At 45.3% G+C, this 14,961-nt stretch overlaps 1 protein-coding gene across 1 annotated transcript in view; it reads right to left on the reverse strand.

The window, feature by feature from the left end:
* The window catches only part of LOC126260788 (epithelial discoidin domain-containing receptor 1-like), a 63,742-nt gene that overhangs the window by 17,651 nt on the left and 31,130 nt on the right, over positions 1-14,961 (reverse strand). Inside the window, exons 4-6 of the mRNA XM_049958124.1 lie at positions 13,650-13,881; positions 7,537-7,684; positions 4,488-4,679 (exon numbers count right to left, since the gene is read on the reverse strand). Coding sequence (XP_049814081.1) covers positions 4,488-4,679; positions 7,537-7,684; positions 13,650-13,881 — 572 coding nt within the window. The remainder of the gene's footprint in view (positions 1-4,487; positions 4,680-7,536; positions 7,685-13,649; positions 13,882-14,961) is intronic.

Here is a 14,961-nt window from a genome sequence, read left to right on the forward strand (position 1 = left end):
GGCGCACGATCTATCTGAGTTTTACCGAGGGCATGTTGTGATGGTCCAGCGGCTCGGCACGAGCATTTAGGAAAGTTCACAACTTGTCGACTGCTCGAGGAGACCCTTGGTGAGTATCATCATGTTGAAACCAAAGTGAAACCAGTTCCAGATGTGGGGATGGGCGGCCACCCCTCATTACAGATGTCGGGCATAGTAGGCTGGGCAGACTGGTAAAAGAGGACAAGCTCCGAACTATGCGGGAACTATCATCAGATATTAATGTTGGGCAGAGTACAAGTGCATCTGAACACACAGTGCACTGAATATTTCCAAACCATGATCGTCCGCAGCTGACGATACATGCAAGTTACCATGTTAGTCGGTGTGCGATTTGCAGGGGGGGATGGGGGGGGGGATTTCTCCCCCTCTGCATCAGACCATCTGCTCCTCTGGTTTTAGTTTATGCATCCCAACCTGGGATGTTTGTTTCCCACGCACTGGAGTAAAACTTTACATATAATTTAAATTTGTCGAGCCGAACACTGAAAGTTTTTAGTACAGTCTTAATATTAGTACTATTAATATGTTTGCTTAAAAATCTTGAAAAAGTGTTATGCAGTAGTTAAGCATTTCAAAACATTTAGAACTAAATGACAAGACGACGCACGCCACATTTCCGTAGCATGCCACAATGTTGCAAGACGTCGCCCCAGCGTAAACGAGGCTTTGTAGCCAGGTCTGTATTGTATGGTGGATGTGATGTGTTGCGTACGAAACTAAAACCTGCAATCAGATCCAAACGTCGTGGAAAACTGTGTATAGGTGTCACCCTGCAACAAGATAACGCTCGCCCACATTCTGCCAAACGGACAGCAGACGCAATAAAGGAGTTGAGATTCGAGGTGCTGGAACATCCACTATACAGTCCAGACCTGGCTCCCAGCGATTTTCACATGTTTGGACCCTTAACGGAAGCACTACAGGGAAGTAGATTTGAAAGTGATGAAGACGTCATTTCTGCGGTGCACAATTGGTTACAGATGCAACCGAAAAACGTATTTTCTGATGAAATAAAAAAAACTCGTAAAACGTCGGGAAAACTGCATTGAAGTCCAGGGAGGTTACGTAGAAAAATAACGCATGTTTCAGTTTTCTATCATCAGAATAAGTACAGCTTTTCACAGATGTGCCTTTACTTTTTGAATTTCTCTCGTATACCTGTATGTAGATGATTTTGTAAATAAGCTTTTCCTATAATGTACTTTTAAAGATATAACAAGGGATGGCTTTTCTGATAGTGCACACGCGTGAATAGTGAGTTTCGGCATTAACATCCATTTATAAATAACTGTTTAACCATGGGTAACGCCATGGTCCAAGCAAGTAACATATGTAATTATACTAACCCCCTAAGACATCCCCCCCACTGGTAGAAGCACAAATCGCACACTGATGTTAGTACCACTACATAAGGAACTACGACTGAAATGGGCAAGTGACCATCGGCACTGAACATTGGCGCAGTGATGGAGAGTTGCATGGTCTGATGACTCCCGATACCTTCTTCATCACGTCTATGGGAGGGCGTGAATCCGTCGTCTCCCAGGGGAAGAGCTGCTGGAGATCTGTTCTGTGGCACGGAGACAAGCTGGCGGCGGCTGCTTTACCCTCTGGGGAACACTCACGTGGCCACCCACGGGTCCAGTGGAGCTCGTGGAAGGCACCTGAAGGCCAAGGAGTATCGTACACTGGCTGCAGCTCACGTACACCTCTTCATGACGATCATGTTTCCCGACGGCAGTGGAATTTTTCATCAGGACAATGTGCCATGTCACTAGGCCAGGAGTGTGATGGAGTGATTCGAGGAACAAAGTGATGAGTTAGAATTGATGTGGTGGCCCCCAACTCACCAGCTCTGAACCCGACCGAACACATCCGGCTGGCCGTGGCGTCAGAACTCATCGCCGTCTTCCAGGAATTAGGTGACTTGCGGGTGGAGATGTGGAGCCAACTCCCTCCAGCGACCTACAGAGACGTCATCGCCTCCATGCCAACACGTATCGCCGCTGTTGTCCGCGATGAGGGTGGACACACCGGCTGTTTGGTAGGCGGTCACAATATTGTGCCTGATCAGTGTACACTTAACAGCTTTCACACGTACTGTGTAGCTACTTCACCTGTACCTCTGGCGAATTTCGCCCTCCATATCAGTTAACGCCGCTCAGTGTTAATGAGGCCGTATCGCCTGAACGGTGTGTCGGCAATGATATAATATTGCAGGTAGAGCTAGTGGTAAGTGTGGCTACTGTCTGCAAAATGTGTTGTCTATACAGTTACTATTACTGAAGAAGTCTTCAGGTCCAGATTGTATACCGATTACGTTCCTTTCAGATTCCGCTGATACAATAGCTCCCTACTTAGCAATCATATACAACCGCTCGCTCACCGATACATCCGTACCTACAGATTGGAAAATTGCGCAGGTCCCACCAGTGTTTAAGAAGGATAGTAGGAGTAATCCATCGAACTACAGACCTATACCATTGACGTCGGTTTGCAGTAAGGTTTTGGAGCATATACTGTATTCAAACATTATGAATCACCTCGAAGTGAACGATCTATTGATACGTAATCAGCATGGTTTCAGAAAACATCGTTCTTGTGCAACGCAGCTAGCTCTTTATTCGCACGAAGTAATGGCCGCTATCGACAGGGGATCTCAAGTTGATTCCGTATTTCTAGATTTCCGGAAAGCTTTTGACACCGTTCCTCACAAGCGACTTCTAATCAAGCTGCGGGTCAACGGGGTATCGTCTCAGTTGTGCGACTGGATTCGTGATTTCCTGTCAGGAAGGTCGCAGTTCGTAGTAATAGACGGCAAATCATCGAGTAAAACTGAAGTGATATCAGGTGTTCCCCAGGGGAGTGTCCTGGGACCTCTGCTGTTCCTGATCTATATAAATGACCTGGGTGACAATCTGAGCAGTTCTCTTAGGTTGTTCGCAGATGATGCTGTAACTTACCGTCTAGTAAGGTCATCCGAAGACCAGTATCAGTTGCAAAGCGATTTAGAAAAGATTGCTGTATGGTGTGGCAGGTGGCAGTTGATGCTAAATAACGAAAAGTGTGAGGTGATCCACACGAGTTCCAAAAGAAATCCGTTGGAATTCGATTACTCGATAAATAGTACAATTCTCAAGGCTGTCAATTCAACTAAGTACCTGGGTGTTCAAATTACGAACAACTTCAGTTGGAAAGACCACATAGACAATATTGTGGGGAAGGCGAGCCAAAGGTTGCGTATCATTGGCAGGAACCTTGAAAGATGCAACAAGTCCACTTACACTGCACTCGTTCGTCCTCTGTTAGAATATTGCTGCGCGGTGGGGGATCCTTACCAGGTGGGATTGACGGAGGACATCGATAGGGTGCAAAAAAGGGCGGCTCGTTTTGTATTATCACGTAATAGGGGAGAGAGTGTGGCAGATATGACACGCGAGTTGGGATGGAAGTCATTAAAGCAAAGACGTTTTTCGTCGCGGCGAGATCTATTTACGAAATTTCAGTCACCAAATTTCTGTTCCGAATGCGAAAATATTTTGTTGAGCCCAACCTGCATATGTAGGAATGATCGTCAAAATAAAATAACAGAAATCAGAGCTCGAACAGAAAGGTTTAGGTGTTCGTTTTTCCCGCGCGCTGTTCGTGATTGGAATGGTAGAGAGATAGTATGATTGTGGTTCGATGAATCCTCTGCCAAGCACTTAAATGTGAATTGCAGAGTAATCATGTAGATGTAGATGTAGATGTAGATCAATTAAAAGGTCATATATGATGTGACAGTTTATCACTCATCTCATTATCTGACGTTGTATCTCCTGAACCATGAGTTGTACACTCAGCGACATACAGAGTGATTCACAGTCCATGTTACACACCTCTGGACGTCGTAGAGGGGACTCAGTAGACGACGTTTTACACAGGAACCCATGTCCAGAAACTTCATTCAACGACCCTACAGTGCGACTAAGTTATTGGTGCCGGCGCTTGTAAGTGTATGTATATAAAGGGTGGTTCCGCGATGATGTAACAAACTTTCTAGAATGGTGGAGAAGGATAAGGGTACCAATTTCGGATGAGAGTCCCTGTACTGGAAAAGAAAGAGTCGAAAGTAACAAACGAATACTGTTCTGATACCTCTGATAGTGGAACACACGTACTGGTACTCTTGTTGCTAAGATTGTAGGGTAGACAACTTTCAGAGGTTAGTACGGAAAAAAGGAAGAAAAATGCCCAGTAAACATGGGCTCTAAAATGCATGCCTTAACGGCTACGATCACTTGGTCAGTAGAGGGCATGTAATTCACAGTGTCGAAGATGAACAGCCCTCAGAGCTACCCAGTAATGCATTTTAGAGCCCACGTTTACTGGAGTCTGATAGTTGTCTACCGTACAATCTCAGCTACAACAGTGCAGTACATGTAAGTCACCCTGGGGTTACTCACCGGGCCTCCAGGCGAGGCCTCTGCCGGCGCCGTCGTCCTCGGGGTTGGCGGGAGCGATGCGGCCGTCGACGAGCTGCCCCAGGCCGGCGGCCACGAAGCGGCCGTCCCTGACGCCGTCGTAGCTCAGGTCCTCCAGCTGCTGCCCGTCCGACCAGCGGTCGCCCTTCGGAGTCACGTAGCTGAAGATGCCCTCTGCGAAATCACAGGCGGCTCATGCTGGTGATGTTCAGGCTGGCAATTATTGAACTACACGAAACAAACTACGGAGAGCACACAGTTTATTCAAATTTAAAAGTCACGGCATGTATCTGGATTTAGGTTATGACATGTTCGGTATGCCTGTCATCAGTGGCGACGATGTGGCGCGGACGAATAGCGAAATTCTACATGACCCGCTGAAGATGCTGTCGTTGACCCCGTGAATGGCTGTTTCCGGCTCAGCAGTGATTTAGGGGTTAATGCTGTACACCCTGTCTTTCATATTGCTCCACAAAAAGAAGTTTCATGTGTTCAGATCCGCAGAATATGGCGACCAATCGAGGCCCATGGCAGTGGCCTCTGGGCACCCCAGAGCCAGAAAGAGGTCCCCTAAGTGTTTCTCCAAAACATCAAACACTCCCCTACTTCGATAGGGTCCAGCTATGTCCTGTATGAATAACATCTTGTCGTAACCCGGGTCACCGGGTAATGGGGATGAAATCGTCTTCCAGAGTCTTCACGTACCGTTCGGTAGTCACCATGCCATAAAGGTGTGACTGGACATTGCACACCACATAGTCACCCGTTGAGGGTGAAGATACTTTTCGATGGCGAAATAGAGATTGCGAGTCCCCCAAATACGCCAATTTTGCTTATTGACGAACTCATCCAAATATACAACTGCGGACATAGGATGGAGTTACATTTGTCATCCAAATGAATGTCGACGCTCTCGCTAAACCAAACGACACTACGCATACTAATTTCTACCACGCACCGCGGCCAACCGTGCAGTTGGAACGTCCTAATGCAAACCGTTCAGAAGTTATGACGATTTTATTCCCTACAGTTCAATAACTGCCACCCTGTATCTGGATGAAAATTGTACAGGACTTTACCAGCTTTGGTCCAAAATCTTGCTGAATTTTCACTGAAAAATATTTGCATATGTGTATCACTGTTTACACTAGAATTCATTTCCCCATATGTTTAGGCATAAGAAGAAAACAATCGAGGTTTTTTAGGTCTTTCTTATACGTAAAACTTGCATCTGAAAGACCATACTAGTTTAAGATTATAGGATGTCAGTAGCAGAATCTAAGTCAGGTTAACGAGAAAACGCTACCAGCATAATGAACGAGCAGGTAATTGTGACTAAGTTCCATCTAATTCGCTCCTGGTCTACTGACCAGAAGATTGTATAAAGCTATAAATCCTACCACTTATCTTAGAATACAAATTAAAGAAAGAAAATTCTATGTTTATAGCATTCGTAGGGCTAGATGCAGCTTTTGACACTTTTGTCTGGAATGTAACTCTTCGAAATTTTGAAGGTAGCGGCGATACAATGCCCAGAGCTAAATATTATTTGCGACTTGTACAAACCCATTTAGAACTGTAAAAGTTAGACGATATGAAAGGAAAGCAGTGGTTGAGAAAGGACTGAGACATAGCTTAGCACCGATGTTGCTTTGTGCGTTGAACAAGCAGTGAAGGAAACGAAGGAGAAACTTGGAAAGGGAATTGAAGTTCAGGGAGAAGAAACAAAAACTTTGAAGTTTGCCAGTGGCATTGTAATTCACAGGCGGCAAAAGACTTGGAACAGCAGCTGAACGGAATGAATAGTGTTTTGATAAGAGTAAGATGATACTGTCAGAAGAGATAATGCATGAAGGCGCCGGATGTACGTGATGTACCGTTGTGCAGTCAACAGTTCTTTCAATTGCTACCACCTGTGTCCTGAAGTCAAACCCGATGGCTCCCCAAACACTGACGGCAGAAATAACAACATTTTGCCGTCCAGAACATTGTAAGGCAAGCACCTCTCCCAAGGTCCCCGACATACTCACCGACAATGAGAGTCCAGTGTAGGCCAGAACTGCAATTCATCACACAAGACAATTCGGCGATATTCATCAGCAGTCCGTGCTTCCTCTTTGATCCGCCACCCAAAACGCTGGAGTGGTGTGGTGTTAAAGGCAACCTACGAATTGGACGGTAATTCTCTAGTCTGGCTGCTACTAATCTCAGACTAATGGTGCGGGATGACAGAGAGTGTTGCTGGGAGTACATTACTTCCTCTCGGATGGTTGGCGCCGATGTGAAGGGGTGCTGATGTCCTTCGTGCATGATGTCGTGATTTCCCTTGCGTTGGCAGGACGTGGCGGACCGGAACTTTGGCGACGACAATGCGAACCTTGGCGACGACAATGATCCCTTTCAAACTCCCTCTTGTCGCGGTATCTTCGTCTCACACTATAGGCGGCATCTTCGTCGCATTCAGAGCGACCTCTCAACATCTCACTCTGTTCACGCCCCTTATATGCCCCACCAGACCTGGTAACAACACTGAAAAAGAACTCTGTGGCAGTTCCGTCTCTCACAGGGAGGTGCGTACGTGTGCAAAATTATCCTGACATTTGACGATAAATTAAGGGTGCTTCACCTTTTTTGTCAAGCTGAGTAAAATGCTGCTATATCAAGAATAGAATTTCTGAAAGACAGGGACTTGCCAACATGTAAGTGTTACGTAATCATTTCTTAAAATATTTGTTGAGTAGCCTTTTCACGGAAAGCGAACTGAGAGCCATACATACAACAAACAGAAAAATGAAAGAAGCTCTGTATGATGATCGGATTGAGTTCCCAAAATGGAAATTTGTGACTTCACCTTTTCGTAATGCAAAGAGGAATGTCATCCTTGAGAATCCTTCAATCCAGTTCTTACTTTGCATCTATACTTTCACAGACAAAGTTGTTTCTCGAGTATATTGAGCTTTGGGAAATTACTGTTTGCTTTTCAGAGTAATATCGACGTAACAGCAGAGAGACAGTAGTAGTTTGTACTCACGCGTCCAGGGACAGCCGTAGAGCTCGACCCGCATGCAGACGGTCCTGGTGTGCTGGGAGTAGGGCATGAAGCGCACGCGACTCGCCACGAACGGCAGCTCCAGCTGCTGACGCACCGCCAGGTAGGTGTTGCGGTTGCCCGACATAAGCTGTAACGGGGAAACAGGCGTCACAGTACTCGACAGAAAGGTTAGTGCGCAGTACATGTTGAACCGTCCTCCACAATTCATACCTTACGGGGATGTATCAAGAGGAGAAATGTTACCGTCTTGCAGAGAAGGGCAAAATAGAATTGTCACAGAAAATGCTTCACGAATGTTAAGATAGGCAACCGCACTTACATAATTATGTTCGAAGTATTTTCCGCGCCACTTATATTTTGTCCATCCAGTATTTGCGTTGCTACGTCTATAGTGAGAACTGTGAGCTTTAGTGGACACTTGCTACATTTTACTCACACTCCTGTTGTGACTAATACCGAGTTCCAAATTTCTGACTAACTGATTATATGTGAACCAGCAGCAACAAATAAAACTTTCTTTATTTCCGAAACTAAGACTGATAATACACACACATCGAAACAAGTTTTGCATCACCTCGGTCCCGAGAGTTCGGGAATCTATACAGCAAAATTGTAATAGAGATTAAACTAAACATCATTACCGACCTTTTTATTGCTCATGAAAATTACGCATTGCATGTTGTAGCACCATACAGCGAGACCTTCAGAAGTGATCGTCTAGACTGCTGTGGACACCACGATCTATAATACCCAGTAGCATGTCGTCTTGCATTGATGCATGCTTGTATTCGTTGTGGCATACAAACCATAACTGGCACTGCTGGTCCAGATTGTCCCACTTCTCGACGGAAATTCGGCGTACATCCCTAAGAGTAGTAGGTTGGTCACGTCGTCCATTTTCAATCCATCCCAGGCATGTTCGATAGGGCTGAAGTCTGGAGAACATGCTGGCCATTCTAGTCGAGCGATGTACTTATCCTGAAGGAAGTCGTTCACAAGATGTGCACGATGGGGGTGCGAATTGTCGTCCATGAAGAAGCATTCCTCGACAGTATGCTGCCGATATGGTTGCACTGTCGGTCGAAGGATGGCATCCACGTATCGTACAGCCGTTACGGCGCCTTCCATTACCACCAGCGGCGTACGTAGGCCCCACATAATGCCACCCCAAATCAACAGGGAGCCTCCACCTTGCTGCACTTGCTCGACAGTGTGTCTAACGCGTTCAGCCTGAATGGGTTGCCGCCAAACACGTCTCCGACGATTGTCTGGTTGAAGGCATGTGGGACACTCATCGGTGAAGAGAACGTGATGCCAATCCTGAGCGGTCCATTCGGCATGTTGTTGGGCGCATCTGTACCGCGCTGCATGGTGTCGTGCTTGCAAAGATGGACCTCGCCATGGATGTAGGAAGTGAAGTTGCACATCATGCAGCCTATTGCACAGAGTTTGAGTCCTAACACGACGTCTTGTGGCTGCACGAAAAGCATTATTCAACATGATGGCATTGCTGTCAGGGTTCCTCCGAGCCATAATCCGTAGGTATCGGTCATCCACTGCAGTAGTAGTCCTTGGGTGGCCTGAGCGAGGCATGTTATCGACAGTTCCTGTGTCTCTGTATCTCCCCCATGACCGAAAAACATCGCTTTGCTTCACTCCTAGACGTCTGGACACTTCACTTCCCTTGTTGAGAGCCCTTCCTGGCACAAAGTAAAAATGGGGACACGATCGAACCGCGGTATTGACCGTCTAGGCATGGTTGAACTACAGACAACACAAGCCATGTACCTCCTTCCTGGTGAAATGACTGGAACTGATCGGCTCTCGGACCCCCTCCGTGTAATAGACGCTGCTCATGCATCGTTGTTTACATCTTTGGGCGGGTTTAGTGACATCTCTGAAAAATCAAAAAGACTGTGTCTGTGATGCAATATCCACAGTCAACGTCTATCTTCAGGAGTTCTGCGAACGGGGGTGACGCAAAACTTTTTTGATGTGTGTATTTTACGTCTTATTCGCAGAGGATCAACTGCTTACAGCAATTATTCATGAAGCTGTACATTACACATGTTATGCAACTCTTCTGGGTCAATGTATCGATGGAAAGTAATGTCTTCGTAACTCAGTTAGTAGTCTTAGAAACAACTCGACACGAGTTTCTATCTGACAAATAATAAATATTCATTTTAGTTTAGAAACAATTACAGAATAGCGTGATTTTCCTGACTGTGCTCGACAGTATATTATTTTGCTAGAAGCTCGCCTTGATGCTGCTTGATACACGTGAAGCAGCGTATGGTACAAAAGTGGAGTGAGGTACAAGCAGCAGATGGTACAGTACGTACCAGTCCCTTGGGAGAATCCGCACATTGTACTGAACTTGCTTCTGATTGGTCGGCACGTTCGGGTACTGGACGCCAAAATGCCTAACTTATCTTATTAATTATTTGCATACTTTCCATTTATATTTCACCCAGTTTTTAGTATGACAATCTCTCCTGATTACCCTACGAGCCTATCATTATCGTTTATTAAATTTCACTAGGTTTGAGAAACATAAGATTAACGATATTGCCACTGAAGTGCTCCGGACACCTTCGGTTCGCTTTGGCGCGCCTGGGAGACGCGGTACTTCGGCTCTGCTAGTCACTCTGATCGGGCGTTCTGGAGGGCCCAACAGGCGTTCTGGAGGATCGATGTCAGTACTTTACTTACATGTAAATATGTAAAAGTCACTCTGGTTCGGGTGTCATTCAGAGCCGCACATGTTGTACTCCATATCGTTCGTAACTTGTCTGTGAACATGTAATACTCACTCTGTCTAGGGCGTAATGGAGAGCCGGAGATGTGTATCATATTTCTAAAGTTGGATGGGATGGTTACCATACGTACAATTAAGAAAGCTATGTCGAGTGTTTTAAAACGCAGTGTAAATATGCACAGAATATTCTATGCATGCCACGTATTTCGTTCCGTACTACTTATGCTCTTCAAACGACATCATCTACTGATGTTATTACTTTAAAGTAATACTGAAATTTTCCGCTGCCTGCGTTGGTTTATCTGTACAACCTAACCATTGCTGTGTCTCCTCAGGACACAGATAGCTTCAAAATCTGTATGCCACTGCCGTAATTGCGATATACGCTGCCGGGAAGAGATTTAGTACACCCTTTTAGCAATTTCCTATTCGGTTAAGATTTTTAAGATTTATCGTTGCAACACTGCATAGGAAGTACGTGAAATGTTTATATTTAAAGAGCAATAGCACAAGCGGTTCTCAAGTAGCAGGTATCGAACCATGCTGAAACACCCATAGTAGTACGTGATGTGGCATCCACGGGAAGCAATGCAGGCACGTACTCTCGCATCCAGTCAATCGCACAGACGGCGAGATACATTACGCCACGCCTGCTCCATCTGCTCAGGTACTTCTGTAAGGGTAGCTGGCTGACGAGCCGTGCGAGTCACTTCTCGCCCCATCACATGAAACTCGTGTTCGACTGGAGACAAGTCCGGAGATAGTGCTGGCCAGAGAAGTTGCTGTAGGTCTTGCAGAGCGCGTTGAGGTTTGAGGGAAGTGAGTGGACGAGCATTATCCTGTTGAAACAAAACATCACCTTACCGTTGCAAGGGCGGCAAAAGAACGGATCTAACAATATTCTGAACCTACCGAGCGCCTTTTAGCGTCAGTTCCACAAACCATAAGGCCTTGTGTGAGGCCGGAATCTCTTGGACATATGCATTCTACGAGGCAGCGTTCATCAGGCCTACGTATACGCGCAAATGACCATCACTTGAGTCCAGGCAGAATCTGCTCTCATCTTCCAAGTGATAGAGCTGTGCACGTCCATGTTGTGGCGTGAGTGAAAGACGGGCTAGAGGTATGTGTGTGTGTAGTCCCACTGCTAGTAACCGGTTCGCAACAGTTCGAATTGAGCCGGCCGGGGTGGCCGAGCGGTTCTAGGCGCTTCAGTCTGGAACCGCACGACCGCTATGGTCGCAGGTTCGAATCCTGCCTCGGGCATGGATGTGTGTATTATCCGTAGGTTAGTTAGGCTTAAATAGTTCTAAGTTCTAGGGCACTGATGACCACAGCTGTTAAGTCCCATAGTGCTCAGAGCCATCTCAACCAATTTAGTTCGAGTTGACACGTTTGCGCTCAAAAGACCTCTGCCACTGCCGCCTTACAGTACGACAATCTCGGCGGGCGTCTGTGCTGCGTGGATTCCTAGAACCTCATCAACGGCAGTGAGGATGTTCACCCTATCGGATACCAGCACCATTGCGGAACTGATGCAACACGCTTAACTTGAGCGGTGATTGTCTCCCACTCGGAAGGTCACAATGTGGTCCCATCGAAAATCCGTCAGTTGGCTGTAGGAAGCATGTGTGCATCTCCGTTTAGTGGTTGCCGGGTTACTTCACACGCTTGCACCACAATGAACTTTCTTGCTGTAGACATTCCTTATTGAAGGGAAGACACATGTGGCGCCTTGCTAGCTATGCAGCTTCGCTACCTGTTGGCTGACGACTTTGGATCCATTGTCAGTTCATGTACTACGCCCCATGTGGCACGTGACACCTTTTGATCAAAATCAACGTCGTTTTCCCAGGTACTAATTTTTTTCTCTGGCAGTGTAGTTAATGTATTTAAAATGCGGCCTAAGCTGGTTATGGGTGTAATCATGATGCCTGAAAAGAAATAATTATTACGCCAATCATGCATTTTCACACACAATAATTAGTGTTCTTTTAATATTGGAAAACTACAGAACAATGACAAGAGGAGGACTGGTGTCAAAATAAACGTAAAAATGAAACCATGACAAAGTTCTATTGTTTTCACACTTTTAAAGCCTTCGTTGGGATATCATGTCACACACAAAGCGATCGTAAAAATAATCTGTAAAAGAAATATGATTTTTGGGTGAGGTACCTTTAAAAGTACAATTCCTTCCCTCCGTGAACAATCGGCTTCTGTGTATTTAACGCTAAACTGTTATTGATTTCTGATATACTAAATACTCCTTTCCTCGATATATATAAAATGTTCATTTGTAGATGGCAAATTTAGTAAAGACACTTCGAATGTATTTATTTGGGCTTGAAGAAGCTGTGTACAAGTGACCGTGTGCGTGTTACAAGCCCATCTTTCGACCTTTCATATGTCCGACTGCAAGTTTACGAGTAAATTTAATACGTAACATGATACCTTCGTTGATTATGAAGAAGTACGAGCAATTAAGATCACTGTTCATTAGACAGCAACTTTAATGTAAAAAAAGTTCATTTCGTACTCAAATTTGTAATCGTCTTAACCATTAATTTAATTCGCGCTGACGTCAATCTCGTATACTTGCAACGAAATTTGGTGTGTATTAAATCGAATATCGTACTGAGCAAGTACAATTTTTCATAATTGGTGCGCGATTTTCAATGTTTATCATCTTTTCCTCAAAATTTCCGAAGCGTTTCGTTCATAACTTCTCATTACATTAATATACCCTAAACTGTGTAATATAGTTCAATACAGTATTGAAACTTTTGAACCGAAACTGCTGTGACTGTAACAAAAATTAATTTATTTTGAAAGCAAGTAATAAGTTCGTCACTTACTTTCAATCGACGCTTATATCACCTTACGAATTACCATATTCAATATAATTCGGTACACTTCATATTCTTATTATTTCTTGATCGACCCTAGCAGAAATTTGACTAGTGAGCGGTCGGAGGCGGAGAAAGACACTATAAATGCCATTTTTATACAAATGAGTTGGTCAGTTTCTGGAGGACACAGTACTATCTCACTGGGCACGTAATGCTGGAATTGGTTAAACGACAGATTGAGCGATGCCAAGGGAAATCACTTCTAGAAGTGTGTGAGGATTCTGAAATAAGTCGGCAAGACTCAGCGGAGCAGCGCCTCTGATGAAGTCCAGCGCAGTCCTGGACGAAACGTAAGGAGCAGAAAAGTTCTTGGACCACGACCTCACATCCCGGAAAGTATATCAACAGCCATGTCACCCGGTCGTGAAAGCCTTCATTCTACAAAAGTACGGCTATTTCGAGTAGGCTGCAGACGGTACCTTGCGCCCAGTGGAGTCTCTGTAGATGACCCATCGCTGCAGCGCGTCCCTCCAGTAGAGCAGGTGGAAGGACTCGGCGTACTCCTGTCCCTGGCCGTTGCCGAAGCGGCCCTGCGTCTCGGTGGCGGTGATGAGGTGCGGCCTGCCCAGGTCCACCTCGAGGAACTCCTGCACCTCGCTGCTGATCTGCGCCTTCGGGCACCACGCGCCGCCGTTCTTCTCCTGCCGGATCCTGCGCCAAACGAGTTTTAAAGTGACTTGTGGACAGGCAGGAAGAAGGCTAAGCATCTGTACATGGTCAGCAAGATATTTCATTTACATGTTACAACTTTAGGCTAACGTACCTCTATGAACTACGAAAACTTACTGCAATGTGAAGAGTGATAGCGGCGTTACGGCACGAAACACGTGAGAAAAAAAGAGCAAATTACGACGACATCCCTTGACATAAGTGGTAAAATCCCTCTGAGCACATGGGATATGTACTGTCTGCTCCTTACCCCTATACATAGTTGACACACCTCTGGACACTGTAAGGTTGTGTGTTCCAATATCTGGGACTGTCTGTCCCTTCGCATACTAAACGGAAGTCAGTCAAAGCAAAGACACTCTACAGTAGGGTCGTTAGAGTCAAAAATATTCCACGAGGGAATTGCCAAGCCGAAAAGCTGAAAAGTCTGACTTACTGTTATATTTAGCCGGGCATTTTGCCCTAAATGTCGGACTACCTATTTAAAATAAAAATAGGGGCTGAGATGGATATTTTCAATCGCTTATTAATAATAAAGTTACTGCCAGTATTTTGCGAGATCGACCTTAATCGTGCTTACACCGGAAAACAATAACTAAACAGCCTCATAATTAGGCTGTTATGATAGCAACAAACTCATTCAGTCTCCTTAAATGCTCAGTCGTCTTCCTAAGTTAGTCACAATACAAACAAACTTAAACATATTCATTAAGGAAAATATCTATTCCTCTGGGACGGAAAGAAAGAAAATATTGAATGACTTTGGTCATTTCCATTAAACGTAGAAAGAAATACCATCAATCTGTGGTCAAATATAAACATTTCACATATGAACCCACTTGATCAAGAACGTTATTTTTCTTGGAAATGATTCCGTGCAACTCTTGAAATGACAGTTTTAAATTACTCAACAACAACAACATCATCATCACATTTGTCATCGTCTCATCGTCAAGCCCCGGAACTGGGAACTGAGAGGAAGGGGGGGGGGGGGTGCAAATCGGGATACCTGCCCCGGACGGCAATGTCGGGGAGCGTGGCGCACGTTGGTATATCGATTAT

Source organism: Schistocerca nitens, chromosome 5, assembly GCF_023898315.1.
Source record: "Schistocerca nitens isolate TAMUIC-IGC-003100 chromosome 5, iqSchNite1.1, whole genome shotgun sequence".
Lineage (NCBI taxonomy): Eukaryota > Metazoa > Arthropoda > Insecta > Orthoptera > Acrididae > Schistocerca > Schistocerca nitens.